General features: G+C 47.9%; 1 protein-coding gene across 1 annotated transcript in view; it reads right to left on the bottom strand.

The window, feature by feature from the left end:
- LOC309597889 (uncharacterized protein) overlaps window positions 1-15813 on the bottom strand; it is a gene marked incomplete at both ends in the record, with an annotated part of 62600 nt that extends 46787 nt beyond the window's left edge. The window contains 6 exons of the mRNA XM_082327875.1: window positions 8278-8319; window positions 10121-10264; window positions 11892-12087; window positions 13597-13755; window positions 14518-14665; window positions 15759-15813. Of these exons, the coding sequence (XP_082184001.1) occupies window positions 8278-8319; window positions 10121-10264; window positions 11892-12087; window positions 13597-13755; window positions 14518-14665; window positions 15759-15813 (744 nt within the window). The remainder of the gene's footprint in view (window positions 1-8277; window positions 8320-10120; window positions 10265-11891; window positions 12088-13596; window positions 13756-14517; window positions 14666-15758) is intronic.
- Window positions 15814-18224: the final 2411 nt, after the last annotated feature.

An 18224-nucleotide genomic window follows, 5' to 3' on the forward strand; every position in this document is an offset into this window, starting at 1 on the left:
CAGGACATTTTCTCATCTGCAGCACTGCCTGCTGCCATGGAGACTGGGCTTGGGTTTCCATGGGCTGCCACGTGAATGCCTGTAGCAAGAAAGCTTTTAAACTCAATGGGCTGTTACACGGGAGTCTTTTTTTACATTTTGCTGTTAAACTGCTCAAAAAAGAGAAGCCACCTGATACCTAGATGTACCTTGAAGTCCCAGGCAAAGAGGCTGCAAGGATCCCATCAAATCCATTAAAATAAATCACTCCACTCAGGAAACTAGAGGGGAGGTTTCTAAACACCCTCCCTTCACCCCACCACACACCACCAGTAGCAGATATCCTCACACTGTCCCCGCCAGAGATGCCGGCAGATGCTTGTAAAAGCTTGCCTGAAGGCACAATAGAATTGTGTTCCTGATGCAATCAAGCCTGCCCTGACATCACCTGCCATCCTACAAGCCAGGCCTCCGCCCCACCCCAGCGTCATTTAGCTGGAAGGAGGATTTGCTTGAGGTTTGGAGCCTGCGTGTATGGAGGTGCTCATGAGCATCACCATGGTCCTCCCTGCCCAGCCGTGGTGGTGTGACCAGTGCTCCGCCCCACAAAGGAAGCCCTGAGGCTAAGGTCTCCTGCAAAGTCTGCAAAGAAACCCCTTTGGAGAGAGCCTCAACAGCCCTGTTCCTCATTTATACACCCCAGAGAAGCCCCTAAGACGGGGACGAATGTCAGCAGAGATACATAACCACCTGGGTGACTGTCACCACGGGACAGCAGCTCCATCAAGGAGAGCAAGGTGAATATTTGTTCTCTGTGCAGCAGTCCCTGGAGGGCCTAAAAACTACAGCCATTTCTTTATGAGTTGAAATAAAAAATTATTTATATTTTTTTCCCAAAAATTAAATTGCAAAGTAGTGTGTTTTTGGTGTTACATTTTTGTTGCTTTTGGGGGTTCTCTGATTAAAAAGTCTTGAAATATTGCTTTAATGGTGAAAAAAAAACAAAACAAAGTACTTCAGCTTTCCAACATGACCTGTATTTCTCCCTCCAACCAACAATTTTGCCAGTTTTGACCCAAGTGCTAATTTCCTTAAAAAATATTTTATAACAAATGAAACCACAGTATTGAAAAGTTTCAGTTATAACAACTTGTAAGAGAACTTAGTGATCTCATTCTGTACACCTTAAAGAGGGAAATTAATGAAAGATATCAGCACCTCTCTGCTCCACAGGGCATTGCGGGAGCTGGATGATTAAGCCTGCAAAGCGCATGGGCATCATTAGCCAGAAATCATTCAACAGGCAGAGGACAGAGGAAGGCCCGGCTTAAAAAAATGCTGGAGACCCTGCCTTGTGAAAACAACTCTGCAAAGCCAAAGATTTAAAAGCCAGTTCTTCAAAGGCAGGTCACCCGTGGATAAGACATGTAGGCACAGCTGGCAGATGGCATCAGGTGAAGAAGAGTATGGTGGGAAGCCAGGGCTTACAGCCTGAGCTTTGTCCTCACTTTCCTAAAACACCAGGTTTAAATGTTATTTTTACCAGATGTCCAGATCTTATTAGCCACAAGCTGTGAGGCACTGCAGGGGCAGGAGCTGAAGCATTCAGGTATTCAGTATGTGAAGCCAGTGTGGAACAAATCCATAGGACACACACCAGCCAGGGGATGCCAACTTCCAGTGGGAAGCCAGAGTCCAGCCCTGGCAGCCTACACTAACACAACACTGAATTCCTACACATTGCAGACGAGCATTTTTTAATTCAACTTCAATGTCCGGCATGGGAAAGGTCTATACTGGAAACTCTCATCTGGTGAGCCCAGGGGAAATGGGTCTCTAAGCTAAAAGTTACTGGTCTCTTAGGCACAAGTAATCATGACTGAATTATATTGGTTCTGTGTAAACATATCAAAAAGCCAAAATCAATAGCATACATTTTTGCTCCTTTAAATAGGCCAAATTTAGAGAAGAACCAGCTGAGAAAGACAAATTTGGAACTGCTTTAAACAGCTCAGGAGTTGTCCAAAAGCATGAGAGTTGAGGCAGAAGGCATGCGTGTTTAAAACCCCCAGAAATTAGATATGGGAAGTGGGGAATGAGCACAAACTGAAAGCAGCCATTAAGGATGATAAAACAGAAGAAAAGAGGAACTGGCATGTGATAAGCAAAGCAGAATCTATGATTTGTAGAAAATTGACTTGGACAAGGGAAATAAAGACAGGAGAAATCTCTGACCCAGCCACCCCTCGTTGCAGCATGGGGTCCTCATTGTGGCCCCCCGCCACGTGGAAGTGTCTGAACTGCCAGCAGCAGCATGGGAACACGGAGCTGAAGAAGTCGCATTTCTGTCCACGTTTGGGAAAAGCCAGATGACATAACCAGATGACAACGAAATACTTTCCATTCCAGAAGTGACAAGGAGGAGCGGTTTCTCAATCCCATCCCGATAATTCAAACTAAGAAGCGTTAAAATAGCAGGCTCTCCCAAACATGAGCACTGATTTTTCAATTTGGCTCAGAAAGCTGGGGAAGCTCCAGGGGACTGGGAAAAGGCTTTATGTTGTGCCAATATGCAAAAACAAGAAAGGCAAACAGGAGGCCTTGAGTAATTACAGACCTCTTCCCTCAAGCCGAGCCCAAGCAAAATAACAGAGCAACTGATATGAGGCTCATTAATAAAGAAACCACAGATAATGTAATTAATGCCATGGTTTTGAAAAGAGTTGCCGTGTAACTGACTTGATATCTTGCCTGAGGAGATTAAGAGTGTTTTGTTGACAAAGATAACGGTGTTGATGTAATGATCCTAGACTTCTGCAGGGCTTTTCAGTTAGTACGGCTTGATACCACGATCCAAAAACTCAACTGACTTCCTAAATGGCAAACAGGTTAAAACCCAGCTCGGAGCATATCCGTCTACAGGAGCCCAGACAACTAGCATAACACACTGCCCTAGTTTTCAGTTAGGTCAGGCTAGGTAAAATGTATTTCAAAGCTTAGTGTCTTCTCTCAGGAAACATGTTTTTGTTGATAGAAACCTCTTCTGTCCAACAGACAAAGGTACAATATGATTTACAAGCTCAAGATCAGAGAAAGACAATTTTAAACTATTTTTTCCCAACACATTCTAGCATCAAGCTCCTGGAAGAGGCTCAGTCATGCGAAAGTTGAAAATCAAGGCTGGACTCCTTGCTAAGCAAGCTGGACTGATTTATAGGAGAAATAATTGCCAGGAAATCCTATGGGCTGTGTTCAGCAGTAGATCAGGTCAGACATAATTATACCTTTGGATCCGCAGCATCCACAGCAGGAGTCTGGGGAAGAAACCCCCCTTCTGGTGCTCAACACAGCCTCCCTCCACTCTGCAGCGGCCCTTGCTTCCTCGGAGAGGAGCACAGGGCTGCAGCCCTCAGCTGAGGCATCACTCTGTCCTTCTCCAGGTGCTTTGGGCCAGAAGTGCAGGATCTTGTGTGCAGGAGACATTTGCTCAAATCAAAAGTGGAATAGCTCAGCTCAGTGACACCCCCACCACCACTGCTTTGTGTAACCAAGGGCATATGGCACCTGGGTACTGGATTTGGGAAGTGAGTAACTTGTAAGCCTAAATAATAAACAAGATAAATTATTTCTTTTTGGAGGTCCATGGGAGATGCCTCAGCAGTGCCCTGTTTTCAGAGGGGGATGTTCGGGGCTCCCTGGTACCCTCCCCAGCCACTCACACTGAAGCAATCCAAAAGCCTGAACACCCCTGCAGGCTCCACATCTAGGGACCACATTCAGACTGGAAAGACTCTGAAGGACTCCCTGTGCTCCCTGCCACGTTCAAACAGCACAAGTGCCTCTCCTCCAACAGCCTTTTCCAAAGCAAAAGCAGAGCAAAAACCATTTCTAAGTGACCTTCAGCCAGAGAGCAGCCCTGCTGGCATTGCACGCAGGAGACATAGCTGCCCCAGGCACACAGCCATGAACTTGCAGCAGGACGGGAGACACTGCTGGGAAGTGCAATGCCCCGTGAAGTTGCTCGAGCAGGAGCAGAGAAGCTGCCGATCAAGCCAAGCCCTTGCTGCAAAACTTCTGGCATATGGCAAGCCATAAAAGTCAGCAAGGGCACAAAAACTGAACCTAGGCAGAAGGTCAGATCATAAAAGGTTGAAGAGTAGATGTAATTCTCACTAGAGGATGCCTTATGGCTCGCTTAGATGGAACAGCACTTTATTTCTTTGACATGGTGTGGTGGTTAAAAACCACTGCAGTTCAGATCAACAAACTCCTTTCATTACATATATCACACAGTGGATTTGAGGTGCAATAAATTATCCATATACCCCTTATCGCACCTGAGAAACTGGTTTCAGAGGTCTTCAGATGACTGAGATATTAGAGCTATCAGAAACAAGAACAACCATCTCAAGATAATGCCTGGAGCAGTGGAGATATTGCTGGGCTCAAGCTGTCAGTCACATATCCCCCACGCTACAAACCCACAGGGGTATTCGGTGTTAGCCCAGGTTATCCAAGGAGCTGGCAGCCCAAAAGGTCAAGGGAACCGGTAGGGTGGAGGAGTGGCAGTTCCTCCATGAGGGCTTGTCTTGATTAGGCGGGATGGACCAAGTGCAATGCTTTTGGGACAGGTATTTTAAGGACCAATATCCAGAGAATGTACGTCTCCTGATTTATGCAGGCTTCCGACGGCTCTGATTTTAAAGGAAGGATGCTCTGGTAATCCTTCAACATTAAGCAATCAAAGGTACTAACAAGAAATTAGCAACTAAATCTCCATTTACTGCTTTTGAAAATTATCTTTAAGATGGACCTTCCTCCTAAAGTTTAAGTAGAGCCTGCATTTCCCTTGCCATAAAAGAAACCAAGCTTTTTTTTCTTCTTTGCATGTGAATTCTCTTAATCATCAAGAGCACCACATTGTCATTTGCTTTATTCAACTGCAATGTTTCTTGGTATGATCAAAAACCAGCAAGAAAATCTTGTAAAGTAAGATCTTTTACTCTGTATATTGGATATTTAAAAACCTCAACAAAAGAAAGAATTTTTAGTTAAGACTCAGACTTGGTAACAAATAACAAAAGCTCACCAAAAAAAAAATTTTTTTTTTTTGCCACCCAGGTCATCGTAATGTCCAAACTCATTTTGCTCCATGTTCTCTGCTGCCACCAAGCATTGCCTGACCCAGCAGAAATACATGCTCATGAATCATGCCACACAAGCATCTCATCCTGCTTAAGCATGAGTAAAATCAGGAGCAGGGACAAGCACTTGCCCAGCATGCTCTTCTGGTTCATTTGGCCTCCCGCTCCCTGGAAGTGTTTCTGAAAAATGACTTGTAGGGAGCTCCCTGGCTGCTGGTTTACACACGCCATAAAGCTAGAACGGTATTACCAGCCTCACCCCACAATTTCCCTTTGAGGCTGAAGGACAGCCTGAAGCCTGCTCAGGCAGTCCTCCCAGCCCATCACCATGGCTTCAGGCCACCCGCTAACTGGAAAGATGCCACACTGCAAAATAAGACTCTTGCCAAGCTCTAACAGCAGAGTCCAGGATGAAAATTTTAAATCCTTGCCGAAGTGCTCAGATGCTAATAAGAGACCTACCTTGGGATTTTTATTTAAAAACCTCAACAAAAAAAAAGAATTTTTAGTTAAAACTCAGACTTGGTAACAAACAACAAAACCTCACAAAAAAAATATTTTTTTTTTTTGCCACCCAGGTCATTGTAATATCCAAGCTCATTTTGCTCCATGTTCTCTGCTGCCACCAAGCACTGCCTGACCCAGCAGAAATACAAGCTCATGAATCATAAGAGCATTATGAATCATAATAAGAGGCCTACCTTGGGATTTTTAGTTATGAAGACCAAAAAGAATGGCAAGGAGGAGGAACAAGCAGCGCAGCCCCCGCTGCTGAAATGCCATATTTGTACACACAGTGACTGTGTCGGACTAATACTGAGCTGTTACTATTTAGGGAGCTACCAGCAGTTTTAGCATTGAATGAGACTGAACGAGTGATTGCAACACCAATTTTCTTCAGTAACAAATCTGAGCGTGAAAGAACACACATGCCATGAACAAACCAAACATTTTCATAGACCTTTCACAGCATTTTTAAATCAAGAAGAAATCTCAGAAGTAGTTTCAACTGTCCAGATAATTAAACCTGTGAAATTTTGTCTCTTTGGAAATCAGTGGGATTTAAGCTTTATTTGACTTCTGGTTGAACAGCTTTAGGATCCCACATTCAATTGCTTTGGAAAAAGCCATTCAGTTTAGTAATCAACTCGTCCCTCTTGCTCACATTTAGTACAGGCAGACAAAGAGAAGACAAAAGGTAGGAGAAGTGGGTCAATATCATCCATCGTTTATGAGCAACGATTATCGTTGCTCAACGACTGCTTATAAATTACGATCTACCCCCTCAAAAAAAAAAAAAAAAAAAAAAAATCACAAAAGGAGTAGATTGCAATTCAGGTATAATTTAGGCTGCCAGCATCAAACATCTAATCTATTGCCTTCATCCACTTACATCTTCCTCCACCATCACCCTAGCCCTCTGTAATTATTTAGCTCTAATTAACAATTAAGAAATTCACCAATATACTAATTTACTTCTAAATGAACAAAGGCACGGAAAGCGTAACTACAAAGTGTAGCTTTGGATAGTCCCTGCAGCAGAGCTGGTCTGCTCTTCATTATTTTCAAACTGTAACGTGTTAGGAGTGCATTTTTTCTTTTAAATAAATCCAAACGTCAAAGATCCCGAGGCATCTCTGGTCCTGATTAAATGCTTGAAAAATAAACTTGTCCCACGTCCAGAATATCATTAGTCTTCCCCTGTAGACCTATGAATTTCACCACTTTTCTTATTACGGCAACATCTCACCAGTCACCAGGAGAACCACTGCCAGCGAAGTCAACTGGCAAAAAAGGAGCAGATGGGGGAGCACGTCCTAAACAGGATTCATCCGGACTTGAGGGCTAATTGCAGGGCAGCAGAGACCACTTTTCAGACATGTTAGGAAGAGTGTTTTTGCCATCTCAGTTCATTGTCGTCATTACAAACCCAACCCATAAGCACCCCCATCAGCACACCAGCAGTATGCTCACCTGTAAGCCTGCCTGCTGCTCCAGCCACTTGGGTCATGATTAAACCCTAACACACACAGTATGAACCCAGCTGCAAAAGCCCACCTGCCCATACGTGAAGCATAGTTTACATGAAGGAGCTAGCAAGGTGTAGCCAGACAGTTTAAGCCAGGTGTGAGAACAGAGACCATCCCAAACAGTTAACAGCAACGCCGGGGAGGGCGAGGAGAATACAGAAAGGACTCCGTGTGGCTCAGTCACACACAGAAAAAAAAAAATAAATAAAAAAAAATCTCAATTTACATTTGCTGGCAGGTTCCCCCCTCAGGATGTCTGTTTGCATGAACTTGAACAACAAACCTTGGCTAGAAATCCCAAATAAAGCAGAAACATAAAGGACTTGCAGCCTGCCTCACTCAGAGCAATCACTCATCTACCAATGTACGTGGAGGATCTGGAGACATCCTCTCCAGATGCCAGAGCAGCCCCAACAGGGAGGATGCAGTCCCCAGCCCCAGCACCATGAGCACCAGCTGGACTTGGGAGCAGCCGCTCCTCTCCCACCACTGGACGCCCCGGGGACCCATGCCAAGGAAGCACGATGCCTTGCAACCCCCAGAATCACAACTGCCTCCTCCCACTGCAGAGCTTCAGCCCTTCCCACCTTCTCAACAATGGCAAGCAGCAGCAGCAAGTCTTCCCCAGGCAGATGTTCATGGCCCACGCGTGGGCAGAAGCAGCAGTCATCCAGCCTCTTTCTTTTTCCTGCACCATGCAGAGACCTGCTGCCTTGCTAACCTCAGCGTTTCCTTCCCCCCAGGCAAATCCAGCTGCAGCCAGGCTTGCAGGCAGATCCACAAACACCTCTGTGCATGCAGTGACCTGATCCATCTCATCACCACCTTCATCAAGCCACCCCTCTTGGGCTGAATGCAAACGCTCAGGAAGGACACCTAAACTCACCTTGGCCTCCACCAGCTCCGAGACATGTCAAGTTACAGTCAAACCGTTGAAAAGAGACATCACAAGAAAGATAAAATCATAAGTTGTATCCTTGCCTGGGTATTTTGGCTTTTTACCTGATTGCTCATTAGAGTGACTGGTTTCCCCAGGAGACATTAAGGGGGCGAGACATACCAGAGGGACACAGGGAGGGGCATTCCCTGCACGTATCTCCTGCAGCAATGCAGAAGAGTCATACCTGAGCAGATGAGTCCTGGATTTCATTGGTTTCTTTTGGCACCTAGACAGTTGGAGAGAGAAAGAGCAAAAATATCACTGCCCAAAGACCTGCACTGACTAAGCATGCAGTTATTGTTGGCTCCAGGATTGAAGAGTGTGCTGCCTCCAACTGCACGGGAAGCATCCAGGGAATGCACACTGGGAACCAGTCATTTATAGCAACACGAGGGAACAGCTTTCGATTAAACCTCTTGAGTCTTTGGGTGGGTTTTGCGGTTTCTTTTGTTTTGTTTTTGAAGCTAATCAGCCCCAAGGAGGGCTAGCAAGGGACAGGAACTGGTGTGATGTGGGGCAGAATTATCCCATGGGTTCCCACTTGCAGTCAACTTACTGATGCTTAAAATAAAAACTTCTCCCTGCTGTGTAAGCTACTCGAGCCATTCAGGCGAGTGCTCCAGGCCTACAGAGCACAGGATAATACAGATAGTAAGAGCAGGTTAAGAGGAGCCCATCACCTTGCGGTCTTAGAGGACACAACTTGTAGCTTTTAAATGCGAGATTCGCCCTTATTTCTTAGCTCTAGGGAGTGAGTCCGACTTATCTCATGGAGCTACAGCCAGTACCTAAGGGCTGTCAGCATGAGAAATACCAGGTATTGTTTGGGGGATGACCATGGGTTACATTTGCTGGGAACTCAGACACACCGATCTCCCTTAGAGCAGGCAGGCAACCAGCGTGACTTGCTCTGCATTACATACTTGGCCTTCTCCGCATTCACTCCCTGGCAAAGCCAGCTCCTAGTTAATCCCTTGTGATCAGGGCTTTTCCTAAAATCCTCCTCTTAAAATAATAAATACAGAAATTGATGCAGCCCATCCTGGGGAATGAAGCAATTACAGCAGGGCTGCTCCAGGAGCAGGGAGAGGCAGGGGCAGCAGCACCAGCTGGGTGTCACCGCTCCCTCTTTGCTGCCTGGGCGTGCCAGCACCAGGACCCCGGAGGAAGGAAATGTTGGACAGGACCCAGACAGGGCAGATGCCCCATCCCACACCCAGTTCCCTCCCCTGACACTGACCTTTCCCAGCAGCTCTCCCAGCTCCTCATTAGACCATCAGAAAAGTGTGTTACACACAGGAGGTTCCTGCCAGACATTGACATTAGGCACTTGCGTCTTCAGCAAGGCTTTTCCAGGCAGCTATGAAGCCCTTCTAGATACTTGGCCTAGAGAGATGAGGTGTCTCCCTGGGCCAGCTCCTGAGGAAAGCCTGGGTGCTTCGTGTCTTTAGGGATTTACTATGTGATCTGGGCTTTTTGGCACAGATGTATTTCTTTAAAAACTGCTGAACACCGTAATAAAAGTAAAATCCACAAAACTTCAATTTTCCAGCAATGCTGGCAAAACAGAGGGGAGAACCTTTGAAAGGATGATGCATCAAAGGGTGCAATGCAGCAATCTTGCTGGGAGCAAGCAAGAATTTCAAATTGATGTACAGTTCCTGAGTACAGCTTTCACCTCCTCCCAAAAGCAAAGCTCCAGCTGCAGCATTACTCAACAGCTACTCAAAACTTTCCTGTGCTAACACATGAGCACATACAGTCATACACACACCCAGGCTTTCTTTGGCTCAGAAACTCTCACTCATTCTCCCTTGCACCAAACCCGTTTACAACTTGAAGGGAGGGTTTAGATGGTGAAAGCACCACCGCCCCATGTGCTGGCCACCATCATCTCCTTGCATCTCAACTCAAACTGGAGACCCAAGTAATTCCAGGCTGCGTTAACTCCCTGGGTTGGTCCTTTCATGTGAATTGTGTTACACCAAAGAGGAGCTTGGGCCAGCAACCTCAGCCCTCGGCCACACCTCTGGCCAGACTGGTGAAAGCTCCCACGGGGAACCAAAGCGGTTGAGGTTGAAGGAGCGTGTGCAGGTTGAGTTGTAGCTGCAGCAGTGCTCGCTGGCGGCTGCTGGGTCTCCCATCACAAAGGTCAGTTGCTGCAGAGCACCCTGGGGAGGAAGAGACACAGAAACCATAGTTTACCAACATGCTTCCTCCAAAGGAGAGGGAAAGGTCTGAAGGGGTCTCCAGTCTCTCACAGCCAGGGACTTCTTTACAGGGTGGTTTAGGCAATCAACACTCACTCCCCATCTTCAAGAACTGATGCAAATATCATGGGAACAAAGGCTGAGCCAGCAATGCACAAGCTATTCTTGAGTTAAATAACAGTGAGGATTCAAGAGGTGCTAAGCGCACTGCAGGATCAGGCCCTTACTATTCACCTTGAAGGGAGCAGCCTCCCCTGGCCCAGCCCGAGCAGTACCCCAGTGCAGGGACGGTACCGAAAGGGGCCCCCCGATAGGCCCACTGCAGGCAGTGAAGGCTTGCAACTCCACCATCACCTCCCTGGACACCCAGGCCCTACAGCTCTCAGCAAGGCAGCAGGGAGCTGCTCTCATACTGCAAATGCCCTGTTGAAAACAAGGGTGCAGGAGGAGAGAGACCAAAGGGAAAATATTCTGAAAGGGAGAGGATTTATAAAGAAGGAAAGAATGAAGCACAATATTGTGCTTCCAGCACAGACCACCAGACAGAGGAGGGAGGGAGGTAGATATACTGAGATGCCTGTTTGTCTGCATAAGGCAAAATGTCAGCCTGCAAGGTTCTGCTGTTGTCAGAATCAAAACCGATTCAAAAAGGGCTTCCCTGCCTTACCAGGCTGCCTACACATTTCTTTCATTAAGCTCAGAGCAACTGAAATAATTAGTTAGCAACACAGCACCACTGATGCTTGAGCAGCTTTTCTGCATGACACAACTATCCAGAGGGAATGTCTAAGCCAGCTCCATCCACCTTGGTGGAGCGAGCTCCATCCACCGCCAGGTCCTCTGCTACCTCCCAGCCGCAGCAAATACAGAGAGGAGCATGTCCGAGCTGCCCTCTGACATCTTCACTAAATGAGCTGAAATCTTCCTCCCCAGGCTGGAGGTGCAGCTGGGCAGACCACTATAAACCAGGGACAAGGAGAGAGCTACCCCACAGAATGGAGAAGAGCTTCAGATTGATGACACAAACTCATCAAAGGTTGGTGTCAGAAATGCCACTTGGACTTTTTCTGTAAGAGTGACATCTGTTTGATGCCCTCAGTCTCTGTGTTTGAGATTGACCATCAGATGTGTTTCAACACAAAGCTTGACAACCTTTGAATTTATCAGGCATTTTAACAAGGCCATCTACTTTGACCTACTGGGAATCCTTTGCTTGCAACGTCCTCAAAGCAGGGACTTCATCTTCAACACATGCATGGGACAAGCTCCCCAGCCAAATCCTTTGCATGCTGACTGTGCAGATGACTTCTGTACATGGTACAAGTCATGGCTGACAAGAGAGGATGAGCGTAATTCTCTAACCTAGAGGTCTCTACTGCTAGCACTGGTGTTGCCCTGACCCGAAAGCAAGCACTTTGCACAATTCAAAGCCTTTGCAAAGCTCACCTTCCCCAACCATGAAAATAAATGGTGTGTTTTAGGAAAAGAAAGCAATGGATTCCTTCAGAGGGAGTTGCAACCTCAATTCATGCAGCTAGAGCAGACCATGTCCTCAAACACAGCCCTGACATATCTGCCCAGCTCTCACCTTAAAGGGGATCTCAAAGGACTCTATCAGGCCTCCGATGATGATCAGTCCCTCAGTGTTCACTCCCATCCCGAAGTAATTGGACCAGCTCACTCTGTCCACCAGCCGACAGTCCACGTGCAACTCCAGCCTCTCCAAGGAGATGCTGAGAGCAACTTGGTGCCAGCGCCCATCACCAAGAAGGGAAACTGGGAACCTGCATGCCCCAGAAAGGGAAGGGAAGAGGCACAACATGAAACTTAGGTCCCACACCTTATGCAGGACTAGGCTTCACCCTTACCAGCTCCCAGGGTCCCTCATGTATCCATCCTTAGTGCAGATGCCAAGGACAGTGCAAGAGAAATCAAGTCTACCTTATTGCCACAGGTAAGCACCATCACTACTCTTCCACTGTGGGAATACTATTTCTATCCAATGGATTTGGGCATATCTACAACCAGTTGATGTGTCTGGGAAATTATTGGTGTTTGTGTCTCTCCCCGCTTGATTTATCCCCAGTCTTTCTGTAGGGCGAGCTGTAGGCTATCAAAGCAATGATAAAGGCAAAGCTGGCCCAAGGCATCCCCTATGGTGGATGTCAGTGCTATTGGTCAGCCAGAAATGCCACCCTTCTTTGGCACTAGCAAAGCAGGGATGATGCAGGAGCAGGAACATCTGCCCACCTGACACCAACCAAGCAGGCAGATGTGCCCATCAGCATGGGGACACTCAGGTCTAGCTGAGGGAAAGGCTGTCCTTGTTTCAGAGTTTGTGTAAGCATGAGTTGATTTTTCCCTCCACCCACCCTTGAGTTCACTGCAACACATCCAAGGCTATCAGCAGACGTGACACTGCTACCACCTCATCACCCACAGACATGGGGCAAATCATGACTGACCACCAGGCATGTTCACAGGGACTTGATGGTGGGAACACGACTCCAGCTGCTGCTGCAGATACTCTGACGGTGGCAAGACCTGCTGCAGATTACAGCCAGGCCAGGCAGGCTGGGGGCTTCAGAAACACCCCTCTCCAAAGCAAGCCCTGAGGGTTTCTTTAGTGGAAGGGAGGTGCCATGCTCCTCAATACCAGAAATCACCACACCCAGCTCTTAAAACAGCTTTTATCATTTGACAAGTCTCCGAGCACTTTGCAAAGAAGATCATGGTTGTTACCTAGCTTCACAGGCGGGGAGCCTGAGGGCCAGCGCTGGGCTACAAGTCATCACCCGTAAGATCCAGAACACAGTCCAGGTATGTAATACAAGGCTTCATGCAGGGCCCTGCTTTCCTGCAAGTGCCCCTTCGTATACTGGACTTAGTGCTGGCTGGTTAGATGCGCTGCTTGGGCTGGAGGCGGGCAGAGCCAAGGCTCCCAAAACACTCATCCCCACTCCCTCTACCAGCAGGATTTCTCAAGGAGCCCCCACCAGCACAGCCTCCCAAACCAGCCTGGGTATTTGAACCTTTTTGTTCTTTGCTTTGTTTTCCAGATCTGTATAATTTTGACACAATAGTTAGGCAGCAACTACCTGTGCAGTCACACCACCAGGTCTGAGGGACCATCACCCAGGTGGGGACAGGCACGGGGACACAGCGTTGATTCAGCTGAGGTGGGGTCAGAGCAGCACTGCTCAAAGCCCATAGTGGGAAACCTTAACACTGGCTTTGGGATTAGAAAAAGGAGGCATGAAAAGACACAGAAAAGCACCTGAGGTGGAACTTACTCATAGTGTCTCCTCCTCGTAGTGACGAAGACCAAGGCATACGGGTTAATCCTGATCTGGAAGAGCACGTGGCTCCGATGGCTAAGGATGGTCACTAGGCTGGTGTCCTCCTTCAACGAGTACCTGAGCTTCATCAGCACACTCAGCTCATCTGCAAACCTAGCAGAAAGAAGCAACGCATGGCATCCTGCAGCAGCTGCTGAATCACCACATACTGCCCTCTTAGGACAAAAAAAAGTCACAGTACAAATGAACTCAGTGAGGACAAAAAATAAAAAGCCAAGAGCAAACAGTCATTCAGGTTGTAAGGTCAGGTACTCAGAAAGCAGCAGACAGGCCAAAATTAACATTGCCCATATAACCTTAATGCATCCCTCCTAGGTGCAATCTCAGCACATGCTTATGCGGCTGTGCATGATTTTCCATGGGACTCCTGCCCTGCCCACTGCTGAGATTGGATGGTAACCCTGTTCCAAGCAGCTCTTCAATGCTGCCTTCTCTCACCATGTCCAGTGTCCTTGTCCACAGCAAGCTACAGCCCCATATCAAGCACGGCAAAGGTCCGACCTGGTCTATGCCTCCAGAGACCAGTGCCTTGGCATCAAGCTATGGTGATGGGTATGGCTGTGCTGTCTCTCTTGCTCACTCCAGTTCTGTGCTGGAGCAGAGAGGTCTTCCTGGTGGGAACACCAAGAAAACACGTTCCTGGAAACGGTCAGTCAAGCACTGTGCCAAGTGTCTTCCCTGCACACAACCAAGAGACGGAAGAAAGGGAAGAAGCACCGAGCTCATAAGAGCACAGAGTGGATGCATTATCTTCATGTCATTATGGAATAGAATCTTAAAATAACCCCTCAAACCAACAAGCGTGCATGAGATGATTTTGAGCACCACCACCCCATGCCCCTGAAGGCAGCCCACCTGTCCCCAAAAGCCTCCCTTGTAGGGATGTTGAGGGTAGCGTACTGCCCGATCTCCAGGATGCTGCAGTTGGCTTCGTCATAGCTGAAGGAAACATTGCTCAGGTCCTGTGCATGGGAAGTAATTTTGTCCAGCAAGTTCACTTCATCTGCATTGGGGGAGAAGAAAGAGATGCTCAGTAGCTGAGATACCTTCACTTAGAGGGCTCTGTTCTCTTCGTTCTTCCTATTAGACGACAGACAAAAATCCCCAGGAAGAAGAGATTGCAATTTGGGGAAATTAAAATAATTCACAGATTCAGCAAACTCAGACCAAAACAAATATTCAGAAGCAGCCAGGTGATATTTTTGAAACAGAATACATGTTTCAAGGCCAGTGTCCCAAAGACATGAAGGGCCATTTCTACCCAAGCAGTGGTGGTACCTATATGACCATACGGTCGGGATGCTCAGGACTGTAAAGCAGAGCCTGGGACACAAATGTCCTAAAACACAAGTCCTGGATCAGCTGGGTACAGAAAATCCTGCTCAGTCCTTTCCCAAGCTTCCTTGTTGAAGTTTGCCCAATTTCAATAAAGAATTGAACCAAGGAGTGGGATGAAGTTACTGTGTCCCTCACTGAGGTGGGTGTTCTGATAAGACCACAGGGGCACTCCCCTCTGCCCAAAGCAGAGTACATGGCTATGTACAAATGACAAGGTCAGGAGCTCCATCGGGAGCTGTGCAACTTGCAATAACCCTTCCCAGCAAGTGACAGTCCCACTTTCAGAACTATGCTGTGAACATGCAAGATGGTTTGAATTGGGTGAGAGCCCCTGGTCTGGGCTATTTGGCAGCACCATCACTTCAGTCTCATGAGGAGCTTAACTCCCACGGTGAACAGAGACATTCCCTTTCCAAGTTCATTCTTTAACTAAAGAATCATTCAACTAGAGAAATACCTGAACAAAAATTTGTTTAAAACCACAAGGTTTATTGTTCCCCTCCATTAGCAAAAAAAATTGCAGACATCTGGCTCTACCCAGACACACTCTTTCTACCTCTGAGATATCTACAACCAGGTCCCTCCTTTCTTGTCATCCCTTTATGCTGCTGGGCACTGTGGCAATAACCCTGCCACCTGCAAGGGGTGGGGATGAGGGATGGACCCAGGGCAGCACCCCATGGGCCCAGCCTTACAGGAGGGGTTTGGATCACTCCAGACCCACAGCCCCTTTACTGGGAGGGCCTGGACAGTCCCACTTGATGACTTATCAACAGGAATCCTGCCAGTACCATCTGCACTAGCATCTGCCATCACTTGGGAGGCATCCAGCCTCTGTATTCACTCTAATTCCCATTGCTGATGAGGTGCGAGATTTATTTGAGGGCAGATGAACAGCCTCGGGCATGCTGCAGCCTGACAGGAGCTACAGACACCATATAGATCTGCTGCTCTGGAAAATAACAAGTCAACTGAGCAGAAAGCTGCTTTGATCCACTTCAGACACTAACATAGCAGTCCTGCCACCATCTCCTCAGAAGATTTTGTAAGGGAAAGAGCCCAGTGCTGGGAAGGAGGGGAGGAAACGTGGTCCTGCAGGAGACACAGCCATTTGTGGCGACTTGGGATTTCGTCGGGTATTTCTCCAGCTTCCCACATGGCCACAGCATAGACGTGTTCCCAGGCAACTCTCAGCTCAGCAACACGAGAGTGCAACAGCCTTCGGCAGCAGGAACATTGCAAAAATGGTACCAAGGCAGAGAGGGTGCAGGGCTGAGCCCCTTGGCGACTTCAGTGGTTGTAAACCCTGAAACAGTGCCAACTTGGCAGAGTTTATCAACGTTACAAGTGATGCACATGCACAGCATGGGGAATTAATCTGGGACCAAACACAGCTGTCAGAGGGGAAAAAATATCAGGGATGTTTGTCCCTTCTCATTCCCAAGCAGTTTTGGGAGGCAATTTCCCAGCTGCTGCCACCAATGGACTTGCCAAGACCTGCGTGCTCCATCTCCAGGGGCTGCAGCCCTCATCATCAATCAGCTTTGCTGGTGCTTACAGGCAGACAAGTGTGAACTCAATGGATCCTATCAGGTGAAGGGGCTTCCTACACAAGCTGCATGTGGGGACTTAGTACTAGAAATAACATGCTGACATGGAAGTTTTCCTGGGCAGGGTATGGCCTTAACACGCAACCTGAGCATGTGCTGAATGTTAAAACCATGGTCCATGACAACGTGTGTATGTAGGCTTAAAGTTAAGCATGTGCTTGGTGCTTTCCTGAGTAGCAGAGACTCCTCTCCCTGGGAACTGGAGGTAGCCGGAGAGCAATCACAGGGGCCCAGCTGCACCGGCAGGTTTAAACAGCCAGGGCTGGTGTTTATCTCTGGACCCCTCACCAACCCCAAAAGAAGAATTTGGCATAAAAGAAAAACAGAATTAGGAGTGAAATTAATGAGATCTCTTATGACCAAGGCAAGGGAACAGGTAGTGTGTAGCTGAGGGGGCAGCTGCCTGCAGCGTGGAGCACCAGCACATGTTGCACTCACCAGCCAAGGGGGAGACGGGCTGGTCCCACTGTATGCCCAGGGCCAGGAGCAACCCCAGCTCTAACAGAGGAGCTATGTGTCACTGCAAACTCTCCCATGGCAGCTGTCAGAGCCTGAACGTCACAGGAAGGATTTAGTCGCATTCCCATCCCTACAAACACCTCTCTACACATTGGCACGTACACAGGGAGCGGCAGAGCAAGAGCCAAGCGCCGGCGCCCCACAGCCCCTCCCACAGTGCGGGCAGTTCAGAGGACGATGCCAAACCTCTATTGGCAAGGCAACCAAACGGCAACAGGTCATTTCAATCCCTAGAGAGGGTCAGCATTCAAATCCTGGCAATGGGCTGCACAGTTACACCTTGGGCAGATCAGCCATTGCACACATCACTCTCTTCTCCCTGACCTCCCCCATAAGCCAAAAGAGAAACGTTGAAATAAATGACGTGCCTCTCAGACACCAGCCCTCAGACAGAGACGGGGAATCTGGAAGGCAGATGCCCTTCTCCTGCTTTACCAGCTCCAGACTGCAGCTCTTCCACATGCACTGCCTTTTCTTCCTCCTCCCTGTTCTCCAGAAGCAGCTTTCCATGTATTTATTTTAGCCTCATCTGGCTAGTTTCTGCGCTGTTGGAATAAGCCAGTGGGGCCTCAGAAATGCCTGCAGCAGAAACCCATGCTGCACGAGCCAGCAAAGCATCAGATGGGATGGATCTACTACAGACACTTTAAAGAGTGTCTTGCTGCATTAGCTGTGGCTCATGGCACCGCTCTCTCATGCTGGGGCAGGAGCCGACGCACAACAAGGTCGTTTATGACACTGGATTTAGTGCTCAACCAACCTCAACACCAAAGCTTTTGCTTGCACCTTCTCCCCAGGATTAACCAAGGGTCAATTCCCCATCCTGACACTGCTGGGTTTCTGGTTGTCATAAGAACGTCACAGATTTACTTTAAATTTCAAACCAGGTTTATTTTCTCTCTTTGCCTTAACCTCTGGGAGCAGATGCGCTGCTTCTCAAGGACACGGATTATCTGCAGAAGCAATTCTCAGCTGCAGGGTCTGAGTCACCAGCTATCAGAGATCAAGGTCACAGCCTTTCTGGAAGAAGATTAATCCCAGGCAGGCGGATGCTGAGGATGCAGAGTGCAGTCACTGCAGCAGCCAGAGTCAGGG

Source organism: Platalea leucorodia, assembly GCF_965183815.1.
Source record: "Platalea leucorodia genome assembly, chromosome: 15".
NCBI classification, from domain to species: Eukaryota; Metazoa; Chordata; class Aves; order Pelecaniformes; family Threskiornithidae; genus Platalea; species Platalea leucorodia.